We start from the raw sequence: 20,999 nt of genomic DNA, 5'->3' as shown, positions 1-20,999 counted from the left end.
ACATGAATTATTTTTACTTTCTACTGAAGTCCAGGCAACTGTAATAACTTGGTCAAAGAGCCAAGAGAAAGCCTAAGACTTAAACTCTTTTCTAAGCCAAGAAGTATGGTAGACAAAAGAAATATGGTACACAAAAAGAAGTAAGGGAGACTGTTGGGGTGCAAGCTCAGTTCTCACGTGAACAGTCTCGGGCAGGTAAAGGTGAGGGCTTCTTGATTTTGAGCTCTCACGAGGCCCCTCAGGAAACAGCTGGGAATTGAGGAGTGAGACACAGAGCTATCTCATTTTTCCACCTCTTCTCAGTGGAAACTTGCTGGGGAGAGCATCCCACCCTTGAGATTGGTCTGTGGTCTGAGCATACCTTTTTGTTAATTAGCTAAGGGGCTGAGAGCATGCACGATGTCCACGAGAGAACTATGCGGTTGGAAAAGCTTAAATGGGGACAGGAAAGCCTGGGGGGTGTGGTTCCTTTCTCCTAGGGAAGAGCTCGTCCTGCATGCTGATATGTAGCTAAGATCAGGAATAAAGCCTACACTTCTGTTTGACTCTGGAGGTCTCTTCTCTCATTACATTTATCCAGCTGGCCCCTGAAGTCCTGAGTATAGGTAAGATGACCCGGGCAGCCCACGGCAATTAGGCCGTACAGGAGACAAAAGAAATACCAATCTGGAACACAAGCTTATTTGAAAAATGTTAAAGAGTACAAATTATGGGCAACATTCCCTCCAAAATAAAAGAAAGAGTTGTAGGAGGGCAAATTAGTCAACAGAAAGCTTGGCATAAGCTCCAACCAAGACAGACTATTAAGAACTTTTATAGGTAAAACTAGAAGAACAACAAAGAAATATAAAAGGGAAAAGATATGACAGCACTGCCATAATAGAAGCTATTTTTATCTTCAATGACAGTGGAATGACATTTGGACTTTTAACACCATAGCCCCCTTATATTAATTACATTAATAAACAGAAATGACACAAAAGAAAACAAAGCTGTATAGTTGGGCTAAACAAAGTAAATACAATAGAGGTCTGTCCTGGATCTTATACAGGATTAAGGGGTTGATTCTCAAACTCAAAGATCCATAAATTTAGAACTAGAGGGTCGTGGAGGTCGAACAGTCTGGTTAGTTTAAATTTCAGTTCTGCCACATTTTTGTTGCTTCATTTTCTTTAAATATAAAAGATGCTAATAATTAGTGGCTAGGTTCCAATGTACTTTTTAACCAATTAATTAGAGATCAATTAGTCTAAATCTATTATTCTGCAGATGAGAAGGCTGAGACAAAGGGATTGTGACTTGTCCAAGATCACACAAGTGGCTAAACTGGGATTCAAACTCTGATCCAATGGCTCCCAATCTACTACTCTTTTGCACTGCACCAACTTAAAAAGTAAATGCCAAATGATTAAAAAAAAATAAAAATGGTTTTATTACAAAAAAAAAAAAGGTGATCAAGAGGATATCAAGAACTATAAATTTCAGCTACAACTACTATTACAACTACTACCACTAAAATTACTATCATTATTCTATCGACCTAAATGACTACTTTTTCATTTCTAATCTTTATAAAAGTGACGTGTGTGTGTGTGTGTGTGTGTGTCGTTGCCGAAGAAGACCACACCATCAGAGAAATAATGACATGACTTGCACTTGACTTTGTTTTGAGTGAGGCAGGGCTGTGCAGGTCACCACCCTCACTTCTCCTCCAGAGCCATCTGAATCCAGTGACCAGATATTCATCAGGATGACTGGAGATGACCCAGGATGAGGCAATTGGGGTTAAGGGACTTGCCCAAGATCACACAGCTGGCAAGTGTCAAGTGTCTGCGGTGAAATGATCTGAGATAAGAATGATCTATATAAGAATGGAAAGTACATTTGAGAAAAATGAGTAGAAACAATCAAATTTTTACAAAACATTTTACAGCAGATTATATCTTCATTGATCTGATTAAAAATTACAGAGATTATAAGATCATCTTGTTTGATTATAAAAACAAATTCAGTAGAGCAAAATGAAGATTTAAATGTTTTCTTTCAACAAAGTGCATCCTATGCATATGTTAAGATCGCACAAAATTCACTGAGAAACAACAAAAGAGATAACTTTATCCAGAGCTTCTCTGATTATTAATATCAAATGAGGTACAAAAGTGAAATACATGCTCATCATACCATTGCCAAAGAGTATCCTAAAGTCCAAATGGTAGAGATATTCCGTAGAGATCAGGATATGCTCCAAATGACATTGTGCTTGCTACATCAGTCCACAAAATAATTATGTTAAGAAGATTCACAATGACTCTAAAGAGATAAGCCTGACAATCCACAAAGAGAAAACCAAATTACTAAAAATGCCTACTGGTGAGATTCTGGCAAGCAGCTGGATTGGCAGCACATTGAGTTACCACAACTGTATATATATCTTAGACAAGCACTGCAGAGAGCCAATGAACTGGACACAGAATTGAAGAAAAAAGTAAACTGGATTATATTTGGAAAACTGTGAAGTGCTTAGCACAGGATTTGGCATATAGTAGGTACTTCGTAGATGTTTACTGACTAACAAAGAGTCTTCAAAGAGTTCAGGATGCTCTTAACATGAAAAGCAATTTTTAAAAACACCAGTGCTCTGTCAGTGATGTTACATGGCTATGGCAGTAGAATCCTACAATTTCTGAAAAATCAAAATTGCTGGTGACGCAAAGGGAAAACAGAGATGTATGAAGGCTGTGGCATATTGCCAATGATGACTAACATGCAACAAATAGTGTTAAAGATAGCACTCAGGAAATGCATGATCAGAAAAAAGAAAGGATTAATCATACAGTTGGTTGGTTGTTGTCCTTCGTCTTTGAAGAGGACCAAAACGACATCACCATAATAAAGTGAATCCGACTGTGGCTGATCAGACCAATAGGAGCTCGGAATGCTCTACCACAAGTTAGGCATAGACAGTCCGTGTGAATATTTGGGGTGGATATCCCAAATTTGCGCATCCTGCGTTTACTTTGTGCTGTCTTGCACAGTAAAAGAAAGGGATAACAGATGAACATCTCAAGTGCTACAACTGCTGAAAGGCCTCCAGTGTAATGGGTAGATTGTCTACAGAGGACTCATGGAAGGACATGTATAAGAAATGAATGACATTAAAAAGGCATGAATGGGCTGTGATCAGCACCATGGAAAGGATCATTCACAATGACTTGATCATGAATCCTTTGAATTACTAAAGCATAAATGTCTAGAATTCAATGATTATTATAATACACTTTGCAAACAGGAGTTTAGTTTGACAAACCATATCAATCTTAAATCTCTTTTGGGACAGAATATATATCTTGCAGGGATTTTCTTTTAGACAAAGTTTTAATAATATATTTATACAATGTCTGCTATGAAATAAGTATTTGACATACTGCATTTCTACATTAGTTATGTAATACTGCTTGGATTGCCAGGTGGCTGGGCCTTCTAAATCATCACAATTATCTGCTTTAGGAAAATACACTACCTTGTTCAGTTCTGGAAGCACATGGTCTTCGGACATTCTCAACATTGCTGGAAACATAAAGTTAAAATTATCTTTCAATGAAAAATACAGAAACATTTAGTAATAAGAAGAAATTTAGTGTAAACATTTTCATGGAACACATTTTTTCTTTCAAAAGAGTATCTTCTAGAACACAACATCCCACATTTATGTCTCAGGAAGAAATACTTTCCTTCAGGGATTAGACACTATAAATTAGGATTAAATTCTTCATCCCCAATTCAAAGATGCCCTGACCTACCTCTTTCTTCATTCTGTTCAATCCTTTTATTCCATTCAGACAAATATCACTCACTTTTTACCTATTTTTCCATTCTGAATGCTATGTCTTCCTTTGTTCAAATGAAAAAGCTCTATATAAATGCTAGTTTCTGTGATGATGATGATGATGTCCATTTTTACAACAGCTTCTGTCTCTTAGCTAGAGAAGCCTCATCTATCAGACTTTCTCCACAAAGCTCTGTTCTCTGTAAGGCATTATTTTTTCAAATTTTTCAATCCATCACCAAAAACATTTCCACTATTATATATAAATGATTCACTTAAATGTAGTTAATATTTTAAGAGGTGCTTATATGTCACAGACTCTTTACATCCACCTTTAGATATTACCTTAGAAAATGTCCTTTGTGCAACGCCCAACACAACGGTTATTACAAATCATCATTTAAGGTTTCTCAGTGCTGGATGAGACTTAAGAAAGAATCTGCTTCAACTTCCTCATTTCACAGACTAGCCCACTTCAGCGACTAGCCCAATGTCAAACCACAAATTAGTGGCAGACACTCAACTAGGACCCAAGCCTCTTATCCTCTTGTTTACTCTCTTTCCCCATATGAAACTATGATGAAGATTCATCATAAACTTTCCTTCTTGTTAGCTAAGACTTTCAATGAAGAAAAAGTATAAAAAGCTGTCACTTCAATAATCTTTTATTTAATCAGAGTGTAATTCCTCAACCAACAGAGATTGTGAACTACACTTTAGTAAATGGTAACCAATCAATATTCATCATTTAGTGGCCAAACTTCAGGTTCTAAACCCCTTCATGACTAACTACACCGATCCTTACTCAAAAGGCCAAGTCCGTTGCTGGGCTTACCATCAAAGCCTTTTCAGTTTGACACGTTCTACTCATGCACTGCAGGCTCAGCACTCCAGAACCCAGGCTCACCTTCATGGTACAATAAGGCAGCAGAACAGGAATTTGGAGGAAGAAATAGCCTATTACTACTGTAAAATGCAGTCAGGCACTGGGGTATAGTGGCTAGATGCCAGCACTGGAGTCAGGAAAAGATGAATTTAAATTATCCCTCTGATACACACTGACTATGAGAGCATGGATGAGTCACTTAACTGAGAAAATGTTTCCTTCTAGGACTAGATGGAATCAACCAGGAAGCTTCACAGTAGGAGACAAATGAAGCTTAAATGGCTAATATCTGTTTTGGGAACAAAGCAAAGCCATCAGGTAAAAAGTTATAAATGCTATCTTTATGGGTTTGGGGCTTCACTAAAAATGAAAGTTTTGAACATTACTGCATATAAGGTTATCACTTTTTCTTTTTGTATTTCAGAATTTTAACAGTGAATAATTAATATACCCAGACTCTCAGAGTTGGAAGGGTCTCAGAGGCTATCTTTATCCAACCTATACCCAAAAAATCAGTCCTTCCACAGATAACTTGACAAGTAGTGATCCTGCCTTTGCTTTGCCTCACTCCAGCAGGTAGAACCCTCATATACTAGGGGAGCCCGCTGGAGGAAGTTACAAAGCTTTTTCTAATAGCAAGCCTAAGTTTACTTCTTTGCAACTTCTATCCACTGCCAGTCTAATCCTTCTTGAACATGACATTAAAGACAGTAAGACAACCCTCAGGTCTCCCCAAATCATCCCTTCTCTAGGCTAAGCATTTCCTCATTCCTTCAATCAACTTTCATACAGTATAAATTGAGGCTCTTCCCCTTTCTGCTTGCCAGTGTATACTGTTTAGAGGATCACAGCCTTTCCTAAAAAGTACCACCCAAACTGAACAGAACACTCTCAAAGTGGTTTGACTCTGTCCCCTAAACTGAATACATGAGATCTTACATCTATGCTCATTAAATTTTACCTTAATATATTTGGCCCAATATTCTAGTCTGTTGACATATTTTTGGATCTGAAACTATTATCCAATATGTTACTTATCCCTCCCAGTAAGCTGATAAAGATGTCATTTACACCTCTCCCTAAGTAGCTCACAAACATGCTCACTAGTCAAGGGGACCATGTACAGACTCATGAAGCATAAATGCAATCAGAATGCAGTTGACACTGGGTACTGTGGGTCTTGTCATCAAACTAGCTCTGAACCCAACAAACTACATCATTGTATCTCTCTCACATCTCTTGTCATTTGACAGTATGAGTCTCTGCCATGTGCCTTGCTAAATCCATGTGTAAACATTCCCCTGACCTGCCCATCTAGTGGCTCTGTCCAAAAAAAGCAAAAACAAAACCAAGCCTGTCATATTGATTCTTGAGGCTTTCTGAGATTACCACTTACTAGACTCTAAGTCATAGTGGTCTCAGTCTTACTGGTCTGTAGTTTTCAGGCTTCATTCTCTTCCTTCTTTAGAAAATTCAAACAAATTTGCCCTTCAATACTGTAGCATTTCTCCATTCTCAATGATCTTTCAAATGCCAATGACAGTAACTCAGCAATTAAATCTCCCAGTTTTCAGTATTCCAGGAAAGAGTTCATCTGGATCTGGTTACTAGCTCATGCAGGGTAGCTGCCTGTTTCCCCTACTAATCTCTATTAGCCATTTTTGTCCTGTTCATTCCTATCCAAACATCATTCTCTCTGGCAAAGAAAATGGAAACAAAATAGGACGACCATATATAAAAAAAATTAGAGGATTTAAAAAAAAAATATAAGAGATGACATAAGCATATGTATTATTTACACATGTGTATATGTGTGTGTATACATGTGCAAATAGATATGCAATATAAATATATATTATAAATACATGTAATTATGTTATGAATAAATATGTGTGTGTTCTCTTGGGTCTGAACTTGTGATAAGGGGAAGTGTCAAAATGAGTGAGGTATGTAATAAGTGTTGTGAAAGTATAGAGGAGACAGATTTTTAAAATATAAGTTAAAGTTAAATATGAGTGTTTATTATTATTTATTATTTACTCTCAGTTGAAAAAATACAAGTAAATTATTTTAGTAGAGTGACTCTAGAATTAAGTTATTACCCTTATCCGTCAAGAACTGAAAGAATTAAAACAAGTAGAAAGAAATATTCAGATAATCTTACCTACATACAGCCACCGGAAAAATGCTTTGAAGTTTTTCATACTACTATCTATAACTCTAAACAAACAAAATAGAAAGGGTTAGTAATAAAATTTATTTTGGGTAGCTGATTTCCCTTACTTTTTTACTTACAGTGAGATAGAATTTATGTCTAAAGTTAGTGTGAATAAGTCTCATTGCTATATATTTCATCTTAATTAACTACATGACAATTAGAATTTTAAGGACAAAATTCATAAACCTAACAAATCCAAAAATTATATTCCAAAAGAGCAAATTCATTTCCATTTTAACATCAAGGCAAACAATTCAGATTCCACCTGGTTCTAAGAAAACTTGCCACAAAATACAACATTCTTTTCAAGTATTAAGTAAAGTGTGAAATCCTTTTCTAACTTTGCAAATAAAGGAAATCAGAAAAACTGTTTTCAGCATTATCCTCACAACACAAAAATATGCTCACTGGTCAGTATAAAGAAAAACCATCAACACCAAGAAAAAATCATTATTGTGAAATTTCTACTGTGGCAATTCCTGTGGTCTCAAAGGACAATATTTTTAGAACATAATTTCTGATCTTCACAAGTACTACTAGGATTACAAAAAGTGAATTTCCCTGTTATCTACAGATTAAACTAAAAATAAGTTCTGTAAAGCAATTTTCATTTTGCTTAAATCCCTTTCTGGATACAAAAGTAGGAGTCATTTAAGCTTATAAATGTTAAGATCATTATTAAAAGTAAAAAATATAACACTTATATTACACTTATCCTCTCCAAATCCCAAAGTCCTTTGCAAACATTAAATCAAATAATACTCCTAGGGAGATTAGATTAGTATCATTGATCTATTGTATACAGTAAGAAATCTGAAGTAAGAAATTATTAGGTGACTTATTTTAGGTTCCTAAGCAACATTTATCAGCACCAACATGATCATACCACTACTATTTCAAAGGAAAAGAAATTCTTATCACTTCTATGAAGTTCAGGAATGTCACACTAAACCACCACAGCCTAAGAACTGGAAGAGATGATGAAGGTCATCTAACCCTAATTATCCATTCCACTCAGGAATCCCATGTATTTAACTCAACAAAGTTTCACAAAGCATCTCCTTTCCTCTGAACTAATTACAGCACAGTATCACTTCCTAAATGTGTTACTATGAGCAAGTCATTTACCTTTTCCCCCCTCAGGCAAGTTCCTAGGACTTGCACTTTACTACCTGTGCAATCTTGGGCAAATCATTTAACCTCTGAGTCTCACTGTTCTCATCTGTGAAATGAGTGAGGCTGGACGGGATGACTTCCATATCTCTTCCAGCTCTAGAGCTGTGATTCAGAATCTACAGAGTAACACACCAGCGGAGAAAGGTCATCCCATCCAGCCTCACTCGTTTTACGAGGTAAACGAATGACTTGCTCACAGTAACACATTTAGGAAGTGATAGAAGGATTTTAACCGAGGTCCTGCACACTCCAAGTCCAACAATTTATGTCCCACATCACACTACCGCTATCGCTGCATGTAACAGATAATAAACAAATGAGTTAGAGACCCAAGTTCACATTAGTTATTTTTTTCAGCAACATCACACTATAGACTAATAATGAGTTTGCATTCAACAGATATGCCAAGATTTTTTTCCCACTTTTAATATTAAATATTAGTCAATATTTAGTTTCACTGCCTCTCTCCCTCTTCAATTAGATGCTGTCTCTAAACTACTGAGTATAAGTGTAACCTGTAGCAGTTAGCACCTTTGGCTAAGCGACTTTGAACTATTTAACTTTTATTGCCTCAATTGTTCTATCTGTAAGAAGGAATAAAAGTACTAGGCTGTGATTACCTCAGAGGAAAGAGGACTTAAAATGTAAAAATTGACGAAATTATCTTCACTCAACTAATATTTACTGACTGACCGCAAGAAATTTGCACTTAGGCTGTTAAAACAAAATAACATTTCTCCACTTTTAGGAAAAAAGTGATCTTTTTCCTTTGGCTTTCTTATTTTTTTCTTCTTCAAAAAATAAATTAGATTGAGATCTTATTGTTTAAGTTGTATTATTAGGAGGAAAAACAAAAACTGTCATACATTTCTGATACTTACTGAAGAAGTTCATTTGCCTTTAATATGAAAGAACCCACAGAAGTAATAGCATCTATGGAAAAAAAGACAGGATTTTACTTATAAGCAAAAGCAACTTTAATGTAATCTACTGAGAAATAAACTGACTACCTTCAATTCCAGTGGCATCTAGTCCAAGAGGTTCATATTTTTGTTTCCAAGAAGCCATTCCTTTCAATTCACTCAAATGGTACAATAAGGCCTCAGAGCCACTGTCAAAGTAAAAGAAAATATAATTTCTCAATTATTACCATCACTACCTACCATCATCATGGGTACTAAATACGTAGCCTAAAAATTTACAATTTTTCAGACTAGAAATTTACAGAAAGTTTAATTTGAGTTTTATTTTCTAAGATACCCCTAAGAAGATAAATGCATCATTCTGTCCTCATTAAAATACAATCCAACTTACATCACAATAACCTATCCTGATATTATAAAACAATCATTGTATTTAAATCTAAAATTAAAAAGCCCTGAACTATTAAGATCTTGTGTTAGGTTTTCCATAGTTCAAATCTTAAATTCAACATTACTTCCTGATTTCAGTTCCTCAAGGCAGAGCAACAAGACCATTTCCAAATCTGTTAAAAACAGGTGGGAAAGAAAAAGAATCAATCTACATGTGGTGGAGAAAACAGTGTAGAGGTGATAGATGGACTCAGCCATTGGTTCTTTAAATTCTACTCCTATATCCAGTTCAATGTTTGATTAACCAAGATGATCAGCTCGAAAAGATGTAAAAGTTTGGAGCCATGAAGGGACAGTAGTCACTAGGTGATAAACCTCTAGTTAAGTCAATTTCAACAGCTATAATGCTAAAGTATTCAAAATTATCATACCTCTGCAGATGACTTATGACCAATTTTTGTATGCTGGAGTATGAAGACTCTATAGACTGGCCAAGCTTTTTTAAGCCCTAATTAAGAGAAGAGAAATAATTTAGCATGCACCTAAGAGAAGATATGTCTCTTTAAAGGAAGCAATAAAATGTATGCTTTACATTTACAAGAGGTAGTGTGGCATAATGGATAAAGTGTTGACCTTAAAGCCCAGATGACCTGGATTCAAGTTTCACCTTTGACGTATAAATTGCCTCTGTGACCTCTGGCAAACCAAAAAACCTTTCAGGGCTCCAGACAACACTGAGACTATGCTTGTAAGGTGCTGACTAACAGTGATAGAAGGGGATCTCCCCATCTGGGAGTTCCCTATACCAATGAAAGCAGAGATCCAATTCCTATTTTTTGAAATTCACAGCCATTTTAAAACACAAACTCACATATTGTATTATTAACTGTACCTTTACTGTTAACTGGTTCATTAAGAGGGATTGAAGTTCAAGGCTAAAATTAAAAACAAAAAACAGAATTTTAATAATTTTTCCCTATTTAAAACCTTTTTCTCCATCACATTTTTGAAACCCAAGGTACACAAACTCCATGAAAGGATAATATACATTTAATGTACAAATTAAAAATTATCCAATTACCTTGCTTTCCCCCATAATAGCAGCTGCATGAATTCATCCTGCACTGAAGTTGTTGTGTTCTTTTCCTAGCAGACAAATATTACTGTGATAATTATTTTTATTTTACCAAGAAATTAAATATTTAGAACTGTAAACATATTTATTCAGAGGAACACAATTCCTACACCATCACTAAGCCTTCACTAAAAATTCATATTTAAGTTAAGTCACTACAATATCAGTGACTAAGAGGGAACTAATTATTATAACATTCACACCTCCAAGTTGTTTTCTTATTTTATATGACTACCTGATCTATCGTCTTGATCCCTATCCAATAATCCTCTCTGCCAGATTTCCTCAGATGATCACATCATCCTCACAACAAATAAACCAATCATTTCATATAACTACGTCAAAGTGGAAAGCATGAATGACATTTTATAGGATAAATTCTTCTATTTTTAAAGTTACTTGAGAAATTAGATCAAACTGAAAAATTACTACTCTTAAGCTAATATTGCTGCATTTATGAGTTTTCTGAAATGCCTGAGACATGAGCTAAAAATAAGTAAGGAATTTAATTCATCCTTTAACTTTTCAATTGGGGGCTTCAGGAATAATACCTGTACGAATTTGGTAAGACGAGAATCCATCTGCATCAATATTTCTTCCCAGGCTTCACACATGCATGTCAACGATAACCTTATATACTATTGATGAAAAAGGCAAAATAAAACAATTAAAGCAATGCAAAATATTTTAACCTAAGATGTTAATTAGAAATTTTTTTATAGTTATCTGACTCATAATAATCTGAAATTTATCTTCTAGTGAATTTAGTTTTGAGCCTCATAGGAAAAAGATAAAAACAAAAATAATAGCCAGTTTCAAGATATTTTTCAAAGACTGTTCTATTGAAGATATGGATAAAATTTTACTGAAATATCATTATTTACAATTTTCTACAAGCATATTTCAGATTATACTAATAGCCAAAATGAGTGCTTGGTCAAATCATGTAGGCTAATATAAACTGGACTTTTAAAATGGAACTTTAGATTAGACAATGACCTCTAAAAGTGCACTGTCATTTAGAATTAGGCAAATGAGATGGTGTATAATTGACAACATTCTATAAGATGTTTTCCAAATTAAACTTTAAAAATTATAAAACTGGTATTTGAACTATCAAAAATGCTCATTTTTCTTTACAAAGCACCAATAAATTTTCCATTCCTTAGACTGATACAAAGTGACTCTAACATAAATTATGACAGTGTTAAGGAACCTTAAGAAGTGAAAGTTTATGCACTTGGTATGCTAGGAACTGAAGAAGTGAACAACTTAAGAGTTGTATAAAACAAGCTTTAAATACCTGCAAAAGAGTTGAAATATGAGTAAACTTTCTGGCCATCCGAGTAACTTCCGGTAAGTAAGTAGACAACAGGCTAGTATCAAGCTGCAAAGAACAACAGATGAAACGTAGTGAAAACCAGATGTTTACTTTTAAACTTTATTTAAAGCTAAATTACTATCAAAAGATGTGTCCAAGGAGAAACAGAATTCTGCAAGAAATATAGACCACTTAACAATTTAGTGACCAAAATCTCCTACTTCAAATCTCACAGCATTTTTAGAAGTGTCAACAGATGACTTGTTTTTGCCAACATTAAGCAATACACACTCATATACACATCATATGAAGTCCTTTTCTAATTACAAAATACAATGATTTTGTCACAATCTACAAAGGAATATTTTAGAAACAGTTTTAAACAATATATTGGCTTTAAAAACACAATTATTCCAGTGCTAAGCAAAGGAATGCAAATCTTAGGGTTTTCTAATCTACTGGGCAAGCAGTCACCTCCTCCAGATCATAATTCTTTTTTTTTTTTATTTAACTTTTAACATTTATTTTCACAAAATTTTGGGTTACAAATTTTCTCCCCTTTTATCCCCCCCCCCCCAAACCCAAGCATTCTAATTGCCCCTGTGACCAATCTGCTCTCTCTTCTATCCTCCCTCTCTGCCCTTGTCTCCGTCTTCTCTTTTGTCCTGTAGGGCCAGATAGCTTTCTTTACCCCTTAACCTGTATTTCTTATTTCCTAGAGGTAAGAACATTACAGTTGATCCTAACACTTTGAGTTCCAACTTCTTTAGCTCCCTCCCTCTCCACCCCTTCCCTTTGGAAGACAGGCAATTCAATATAGGCCAAATCTGTGTAGTTTTGCAAATGATTTCCATACTAGTTGTGTTGTATAGGACTAACTATATTTCCCTCCATCCTATCCTGTCCCCCATTACTTCTATTCCCTTATGATCCTTTCCCTCCCCATGAGTGTCGACCGTGGATTGCATTCTCCTCCCCATGCCCTCCCCTCTATCCTCCCCCCTACCCTGCTTGTGCCCTTGTCCCCCACTCTCCTGTATTGTGAGATAGGTTTTCCTATCAAAATGAGTGTGCATTTTATTCTTTCCTTTAGTGGAATGTGATGAGAGTAGACCTCATGTTTTTCTCTCGCCTCCCCTCTTTATCTCTCCACTAGTAAGTCCTTTGCTTGCCTCTTTTATGAGAGATAATTTGCCTCATTCAATTTCTCCCTTTCTCCTCTCAATATTTCTCTCTCACTGCTTGATTTCATTTTTTTCTTTTAAGATATGATCCCATCCTCTTCAATTCACTCTGTGCACTCTGTCTCTATGTATGTGTGCGTGTGTGCATGTGTGTGTGTGTACTCCCACCCAGTACCCAGATACTGAAATGTTTCAAGAGTTACAAATATTGTCTTTCCATGTAGGAATGTAAACAGTTCAACTTTAGTAAGTCCCTTATGACTTCTCTTTGCTGTTCACCTTTTCATGGTTCTCTTCATTCTTGTGTTTGAAAGTCAAATTTTCTTTTCAGCTCTGGTCTTTTCATCAAGAAAATTTGAAAATCCTCTATTTCATTGAAAGACCATTTTTTCTCCTGAAGTATTATACTCAGTTTTGCTGGGTAGGTGATTCTTGGTTTTAGTCCTAGTTCCTTTGACTTCTGGAATATCCTATTCCATGCCCTTCTATCCCTTAATGTAGAGGGTGCTAGATCTTGTGTTATCCTGATTGTATTTCTACAATATTTGAATTGTTTCTTTCTAGCTGCTTGCAATATTTTCTCTTTCACCTGGGAATTCTGGAATTTGGCCACAATGTTCCTAGGAGTTTCTCTTTTTGGATCTCTTTCATGCGGTGTTCTGTGGATTCCTTGAATATTTATTTTGCCCTCTGGTTCTAGAATCTCAGGGCAGTTTTCCTGGATAATTTCATGGAAGATGATGTCTAGGCTCTTCTTTTGATCATGGTTTTCAGGTAGTCCCAGAATTTTTACATTGTCTCTCCTGAATCTATTTTCCAGGTCAGTTGTTTTTCCAATAAGATATTTCACATTATCTTCCATTTTTCCAATCTTCTCGCTATGTTCTGTGATATCTGTCTTTCTCACAAAGTCCTTAGCGTCCATCTGTGCCATTCTAGTTTTGAAAGAACTATTTTCTTCAGTGAGCTTTTGAATCTCCTTTTCCATTTGGCTGATTCTGCTTTTGAAAGCATTCTTCTCTTCATTGGCTTTTTGAACCTCTTTTGCCAATTGAGTTAGGCTAGTTTTCAAGGTGTTAATTTCTTCAACATTTTTTTGGTTCTCCTTTAGCAGGGAGCTGATCTGCTTTTCATGCTTTTCTTTCATCCCTCTCATTTCTCTTCCCAGTTTTTCCTCCACCTCTCTAAGTTGATTTTCAAAATTCTTTTTGAGCTCTTCCATGGCCTGAGCCCATTGGGTGGGATGGGACACAGAATCCTTGATTTCTGTGTCTTTGCCTGATGGTAAGCATTGTTCTTCCTCATCAGAAAGGAAGGGAGGAAATGTCTGTTCTCCAAGAAAGTAGCCTTCAATAGTTTTATCTCTTTTCCCTTTTCTGGGCATTCTCCCCAGCCAGTGACTTGACCTCTGAATATTCTCCTCACACCCACCTCGCCTCCTGGTCCTCCCAGCCAGCGTTTGGGGACTGAGATTCAAATGCTGCTTCCCGCCTTAGGGCTTTTGGCGGGGGCAGGGCTGCTATTCAGTGTGAGAATTAAGTTCAGGTGGTGAGGTCAGGGCAGGGCCGCCTCTCAGGCTCAGTTCCCTCAGGGGGTTTATGTACAGACCTTCCACAATGGATCCAGGCTCCCGCCCTGCCTCTCAGCTTCTATCTCCCGGGGGGGCCCGAGCCATGGGGGCACCCCACTCCCCTCTCGACCTGCCAAAGAGACTCTCTCACCGACCCCCGTCACCTGTGGGTGGAGGGGCTTGTGCCGCCACTGGAGATCCCGTTCCTGAAGCCTGCTCGGATCTGTACCTCTCAGAGCCACGGCCGACGCAGGTCTGGGCTGGGCTCCGCATCTGCAAGTGCGACGGACCTTTTGCGAGAGGTTTGCAGGTCCCTCTGTGGGTGGAGGGACCCGCGTGGCCGCTGGGGATCCCGTCCCCGTAGCCCGCTCGGATCTTTTCCTCACGGTGTCGCGGCCGCTGCAGGGGTGCCCTCTGCTCCCAGTCCCGGCGCCCAGTCCGCAGCGCGAAGGACCCCCGCGAGAGGTTTGCAGGTCTCTCCGGAACAGAAATCTCCCTCGCTCCAATATTCCATGGCCTCTGGGTGCAGAATTCACCGTGAGTTGGTCCCCTCTAGCCGTTCTGTGGGTTGTGGGTTTGGAGCTATGTGTATGTGCGTCTTTCTACTCCGCCATCTAGGCTCCCTCCCAGATCATAATTCTTATATATAAAATTAAAATAATTGTAACAACCTATTTCAGAAGACTACTGGGAATAGTTACCTAAAACGATTACAAATTCACACAGATGATTCATTAAAAAAATACACAAAGAAGTCATCAAAATACATATCTCTGACTACACATAGCACCATGTACCTCTCTAACACTTTGTATTTTTTTATAGTAATATCTTTTTAATTGTAAGATCCATGAAAGCAAGGATTGTGTTTCATCTGATGTTTCCATCTTCTCCAGCTTATATATAGCACACTGTCCTACAAACTGTATCTGCTAAACTGAAGGAAGCTGTTGGGAAGATGTACCACTCACTGGATCTTTTCAAGTGTTTTCTTTCTGCGGATAGTTTGGGAATTTATGTGGACATCTGATCAGGTAGGTCCATATTTGAGGCAAGGAAATTTCTAGTTAATGGTAGGATTACTGAAATATAAACAATTCAGCTTTGTCATAGCTCAGTTCTCCTATCCTATCAAATGAGATATTTGTAAAGCACTTAGTACAGTGCCTGGCAAATACTAGGTATTTAACTAAGGCTTTATTACCTGCACACCCCCTTACCCACACCTAAAGCAAATAAAAAATAATCAAGCTTTATTTTTTTTTTTAGTCTCAGTTTTAAAATTACTGGGTATTTCTATTACATAGTCACCACAGTAAAGACTCAAAATATAAGATTATTTGGTATATACAGAATTCATCAAAATCAGACCAACAATGCTGCTATTTCTATGGGTCATGCTCCAGGACACAGAAGCAATTCTAATATATGGTTTCTCTGTTGAAATGACAGTTCCCATAATGGTATTTTACCTACAAAAGATGTGGGAATTCTAAAAGAGTGTTAATGTTTCTTTAATGAAAGAAATAGAAGCATGGAATAGTGGCTATGTACCAATTTTATCATCAAGGAAGAAGGTCTGGATTCAAATTCTGTCTCTGACAGACGTGTGTGGGCAAATTGTTTTCACTGTGTGACTATGGGCAAGTCATTTTTCTCTGAGACTCAAGTTCCTCATCTGTAAAGTGAAGATGATAACACCATCTTTTGTACCTATCTCAGAGTCATGTAAAGCTCAAACATGATAAAATATGCAAAAAACTTTGCAAGTCTTAAAGAGCTCTATAATTCTCAGCTATTAATATTATTATGCTATAGATCATCAAAATGGTTCTCAGCCATTGCAATCAACAAGTGTGAATAGCATTCTACAAGAAATAGACTGCATTTTACATTGCTCTGAAATTTAGCTTTACTTACCTGAAAATATGAAATTTCTGATGTAATACTGGTAGGATCTCCTGTCTCTGTAATAACTGACAATGATTTCAAGTCACTTGATAAGCATAAGCCAAGACAGGAACCTGAAACCTGAAAAAGTAAATGATTACAGTCACAAATTTTATTTGTTCATTTTACTCAAATAACATTTTTAATATTAATGCATTACTTTATCTTTGTGTATAATATGAGACAAAAAACTTACATAAAACCTAGAAAACAGAACAGCTCAGGTAACCTAAATCTCTACTGTTCAGGTTTTTGCCTTCCCCTCTGTTGTGGATACTGGAGTGTCAAACCTACCTGTCCATTTATAGACTCAATTCAGGGATGATCTATATTTCTCTGTATATTCTCCCCTCCCCTTTGGTTACTCAAGTCAAAGTCAGTTTCCACAACTGAAATCAGCAGAAAATCGGCACCTCAACTTTCACCAATTCTTCCCTCTCTCCCCAGAAGGTACAGGAGGAAATCTGAACTTAGGGAGCAAGTTCAGTGCTAAGCAATTAGCTCTGGTGGTAGGAAGCAAAAGAAAACTAATTTGATAAATTTAGCTTAGCTGTATTTTAACCACAAGTTCTAGCTTTTATTCTCCATAGATGGGCCAAAAAAAAAAGTGAGTTCATAAAGCTTAAAGCCACTTCAAGCATATCAATCTTTTTTTTAAAGGTTCCCTTTAATTCCATTAGCAACTAATAGCTCCTGCCCTTTATGGGTATCTTATCTCTTACTTATACACTTGGCATGAATTATAAGTGAAATCCCTAAATTCCAAATTTCAGGAATTCATAAGATTATGAGAAAGTATTTCTCATTCCTTTCAGAAAAAACATACATTTAGCATTTAAGGAATAGTAATTTCAATCACCAGAAATGAAAAAAGTTAGTGTTTGACTCTTCTCTCATAAACCAATTAGCTGCAACATTTAAAAAGAAACTGTAGGGAAAAGAAAAAAGAAAAACTTACCCCTGTAACAGTAGCAATTTTGTACATTCCATAAGCATAGATCTCAATGAACCCAGAGTTTCCTCCAAGGACAAGAGCATTAAGCCTAATTAAAAGTAAGGCAACAAGCTGAGGACCAATCAACAACAGAAATAATCAAGTTCTAAAACTCAGCTCTAAATGACTACTACTATATAATCTACATATTAAGGCTCTCCTGCAGTGGAAAGTGATAAACTAAAACAAGTCTACTGATTTGTTGGTCAAATTCGGCTAAACATGCCTAGAGTTTTCAAAAGCACTACAAAAACTCAACTGTGCAAATTAGCAAGGCCTGCTACCAGGAAGAAACTGGGCTGGAGGCAAATAATAACAGCAAAAGTGACAATTAAAGCCCCAATACTGTGCTTTTTCCCATTTGTAATGATTTCCCATCATCACAGCTCTACTATGATAACACTGACATTTTAAGATTTACAAAGCACTTTGCATACATTAGCTTTTTGAATTCTCAAAACAACCTGCAAAGTAGTTACCACAACTATTATTCTCCCACGTTTTACAGATAAGTAAACGAGGTTTAGGAAGGCTGACTGATTTGTCCATACCATTTCCCTAGCCCTTTCCTCTATATACCACATGCTGCCTCCATCTCAACAGTAAGAATATTTGAAGGGGCCTGAAGATTTTAAAAATGCAAAGCAACTGCCAACTCTAAAATTCAAAGATAAAATAGCATTTTTTACTTCTTTACTCCATTAAAATTTTTTTCTCTTGAAGAAAACACGAAAGGGATGTTACAAACTTATTTTTAAAATTGACAAAATGAAAGGCCATAGAAAAAAATTAAGTGATAGATATTAAAAGAATGATTAAGGTGAGCAAAACAACTGAGAAAACACATAAGATTTTCCATTTAAGACTTTCTCCTCAAATTGTTTTAATTTTCAAATTTAAGTTCAATTTTTAAATATAAGAAACTCATACTTGCATCATAGGTATTTCCAAGAAAATTTACCTGACATCACCCAAGAGCTTCATAATTTCATCTGACTTTTCTTCACTAAAATATGAAAATAATTGTTACAACTCAATTTTCATACTAAACAATAATTCTCTTACTTGAAAAAATACCAAAGACTCTTCCTTACCTAAAGATTTTTGCAGTGGTGCTATAGCTGAAGAAGAACACAAATTGGAAAATACTTTAAACAAAAAACTGAACAAGATGCTTTCACACCACGGTTAGTGACATTTCAAGTGAATAAGAAAATTACAGCTAGTGCAAAGCTGCCCAGCTTCAATACTTACTTTTTCGGCAATGCAGGTAGTTTAGGCAGGAGCAGGTTTGACTCATCCTCAGCATTATAAAAGGAGGTTAAAACACTAGAGGAAAAAAAAGAATGTTCTAAAACACTGAAAATATGACTGCTTTTTTAAATTTAAAAATATTTTAATCATTCAAAGAAAGAGAACTACACAAAGTTAACAGCAATCAGGTCTTGCACTTAAAATAAAAATCTTGCCATCATATTCAGTATAAATTAAGAATAAAATATTCATACCTTTTCTCCACTGAGAAACATGTAATGTTCTCAGTGCTCAGTTCAAAATAAATGCTACACAGTAAAAATGAAATATTACCCAAGCTCTAAACATCTATAGCTACTATTTATGTTATTAAAAAAAAAATCACTGTAAAATTGATTTGGGCAAAATTAACATGACACAAAGATTTAGGTAAAATAGGTAAGGTTAAGCAACGAGTTTTACAACAACTAAACAGCATTTCCATGAGAAGGGATAATTTAATATAACAAAAAAATATATTAAGAATTTTTCTTACTTATAAACAGATTTTGTCTTGCAAGGGACAAATGTATCCATTTTATAAATTAAAAAACAGAAGTAAATGACTTAGCTAGGGTCACAAAATTGTTATTAGGGATGTGAAATTATAGTTCAGGAATTGTAAATGCTCATCTAAGAGTCCATGTCATAGCTCTACACAGCAAGGTTTGTTTTAAAGCACACAGATATAATTATGCCAGCTCAGTGGTCAGTTCTGTGGTTTACACACAAACTTCCAAACTAATGCCTCAACAAGCAGTTCCACAAAGTAGTCCTGAAAGCCTTTGGATCCTCAGCATGATATTCATAAATTGATATATGAATCATCACTAGTGAAGTAATGGGTTTTATTAAAAAAAATTTAAAAATCAATGAAATACAATAAACTCCTAATTACTTGGAAATAATAATTTACAAGAATTACTTGTTAAGAATAGCTAATACTGCATTTTAAAAAGTAATTTTAATTTCTTTCATGATTTAGAGATGATCGGTTTTATATACATATGTATATGTGTGTATGTACATACACACACACACATATGTACACAATTCTTAAGAAAGGAATTTAGTAGAGTATTATACAAAAGCAACCTATTTTGGTAAAGTTGAGGAGAAAGATGACCCCAAGAGTACTACTAAGCTACATTTAAAGTTACCTTTGACATGTACTTTGAATTAATGCAGACTTTAAAATTTCTTGACCTACCTGCTTTCTTCAGTTACTTCCATCCAATGCATGTAAGTAATAGGTGTATCCACAGAAAAAGAGTGCAAGCTTTCAGGTTTTTCAACATCACATAAAATAATTTTCTTGGTGTCAGCAAGACCAAAGGCCAAAACTACAAGAAAAAAAAAATGATCAAATACTAGGTGATTCACATAAAAAATGTAACCATATCAAAAAACAACTCAGTAAAGTGAATTCAGGCTCAAAAATCCTGAAGAGTTAATGTTTTAATTTGCTACTGTTTTATTTTGTCTATTTAAAACAAATCTTCATTATAGCTATCATCAGAGTTAAGAATTCTACCTTATGATAATACTTACTAATGCAATGTTAAACTGTTGAGAAATTTTTAAAGGAAAAAAAAGTCCATAAAGGATTTATATAAATTAGTTTAAAAGTGGACCTCTACACTTTCATATACAGTATTAACATATGTATTTTATATACTTTTATATCTAGAACTTTCACTTGAGATCCAATACTTTCCCATACACAATATCAAACATCTGACATAATACAAGTTCCTAGATTAGAAACTACGCGTGTCATCTGGCACAAAGCATTTAACAGATAAACAACAATAATATATTGCTGTGTGACTGCTCTTTGTCACCAAGATATAGTGGAATCTATAAACAAACCTAGAAGAAATAATTTGATCTGTCTAGTTTTTAATACTTTTTCTACACTTTATGTTTCTTTACCAAATGAAAACATGGGAATCAGAAGTACATTCCTCTTTGACAACAATTAAATTTTACAGTGTGGAGTCTCTGAATGGCTCGCTAAAAAAAAAATATTTTTAATACATCAAATTATTTCACTGAATTTCAAATATGGACTCAGTTAATGTCATCCAGTATTTACTAATGTATAAATCTGTACAAGGTCCTGGTAAATTC

General features: G+C 35.6%; 1 protein-coding gene across 2 annotated transcripts in view; it reads right to left on the bottom strand.

The window, feature by feature from the left end:
* The window catches only part of ANAPC4 (anaphase promoting complex subunit 4), a 44,061-nt gene that overhangs the window by 14,443 nt on the left and 8,619 nt on the right, over nt 1-20,999 (bottom strand). For both annotated transcript variants that reach the window (XM_072620394.1, XM_072620393.1), the window contains exons 4-18: nt 20,077-20,209; nt 18,828-18,902; nt 18,668-18,694; nt 18,535-18,579; nt 17,538-17,622; nt 16,550-16,660; nt 11,858-11,941; nt 11,106-11,192; nt 10,501-10,565; nt 10,312-10,354; nt 9,851-9,927; nt 9,117-9,217; nt 8,988-9,039; nt 6,877-6,932; nt 3,521-3,567 (exon numbers count right to left, since the gene is read on the bottom strand). In XM_072620394.1, coding sequence (XP_072476495.1) covers nt 3,521-3,567; nt 6,877-6,932; nt 8,988-9,039; nt 9,117-9,217; nt 9,851-9,927; nt 10,312-10,354; nt 10,501-10,565; nt 11,106-11,192; nt 11,858-11,941; nt 16,550-16,660; nt 17,538-17,622; nt 18,535-18,579; nt 18,668-18,694; nt 18,828-18,902; nt 20,077-20,209 — 1,088 coding nt within the window. The remainder of the gene's footprint in view (nt 1-3,520; nt 3,568-6,876; nt 6,933-8,987; nt 9,040-9,116; nt 9,218-9,850; nt 9,928-10,311; nt 10,355-10,500; nt 10,566-11,105; nt 11,193-11,857; nt 11,942-16,549; nt 16,661-17,537; nt 17,623-18,534; nt 18,580-18,667; nt 18,695-18,827; nt 18,903-20,076; nt 20,210-20,999) is intronic.

The sequence above is a fragment of the Notamacropus eugenii genome, chromosome 6 (genome assembly GCF_028372415.1).
Source record: "Notamacropus eugenii isolate mMacEug1 chromosome 6, mMacEug1.pri_v2, whole genome shotgun sequence".
NCBI lineage: Eukaryota > Metazoa > Chordata > Mammalia > Diprotodontia > Macropodidae > Notamacropus > Notamacropus eugenii.
The sequence above is the reverse complement of the archived record's forward strand: the minus strand, read 5'-3'. Positions and strand labels throughout refer to the sequence as shown.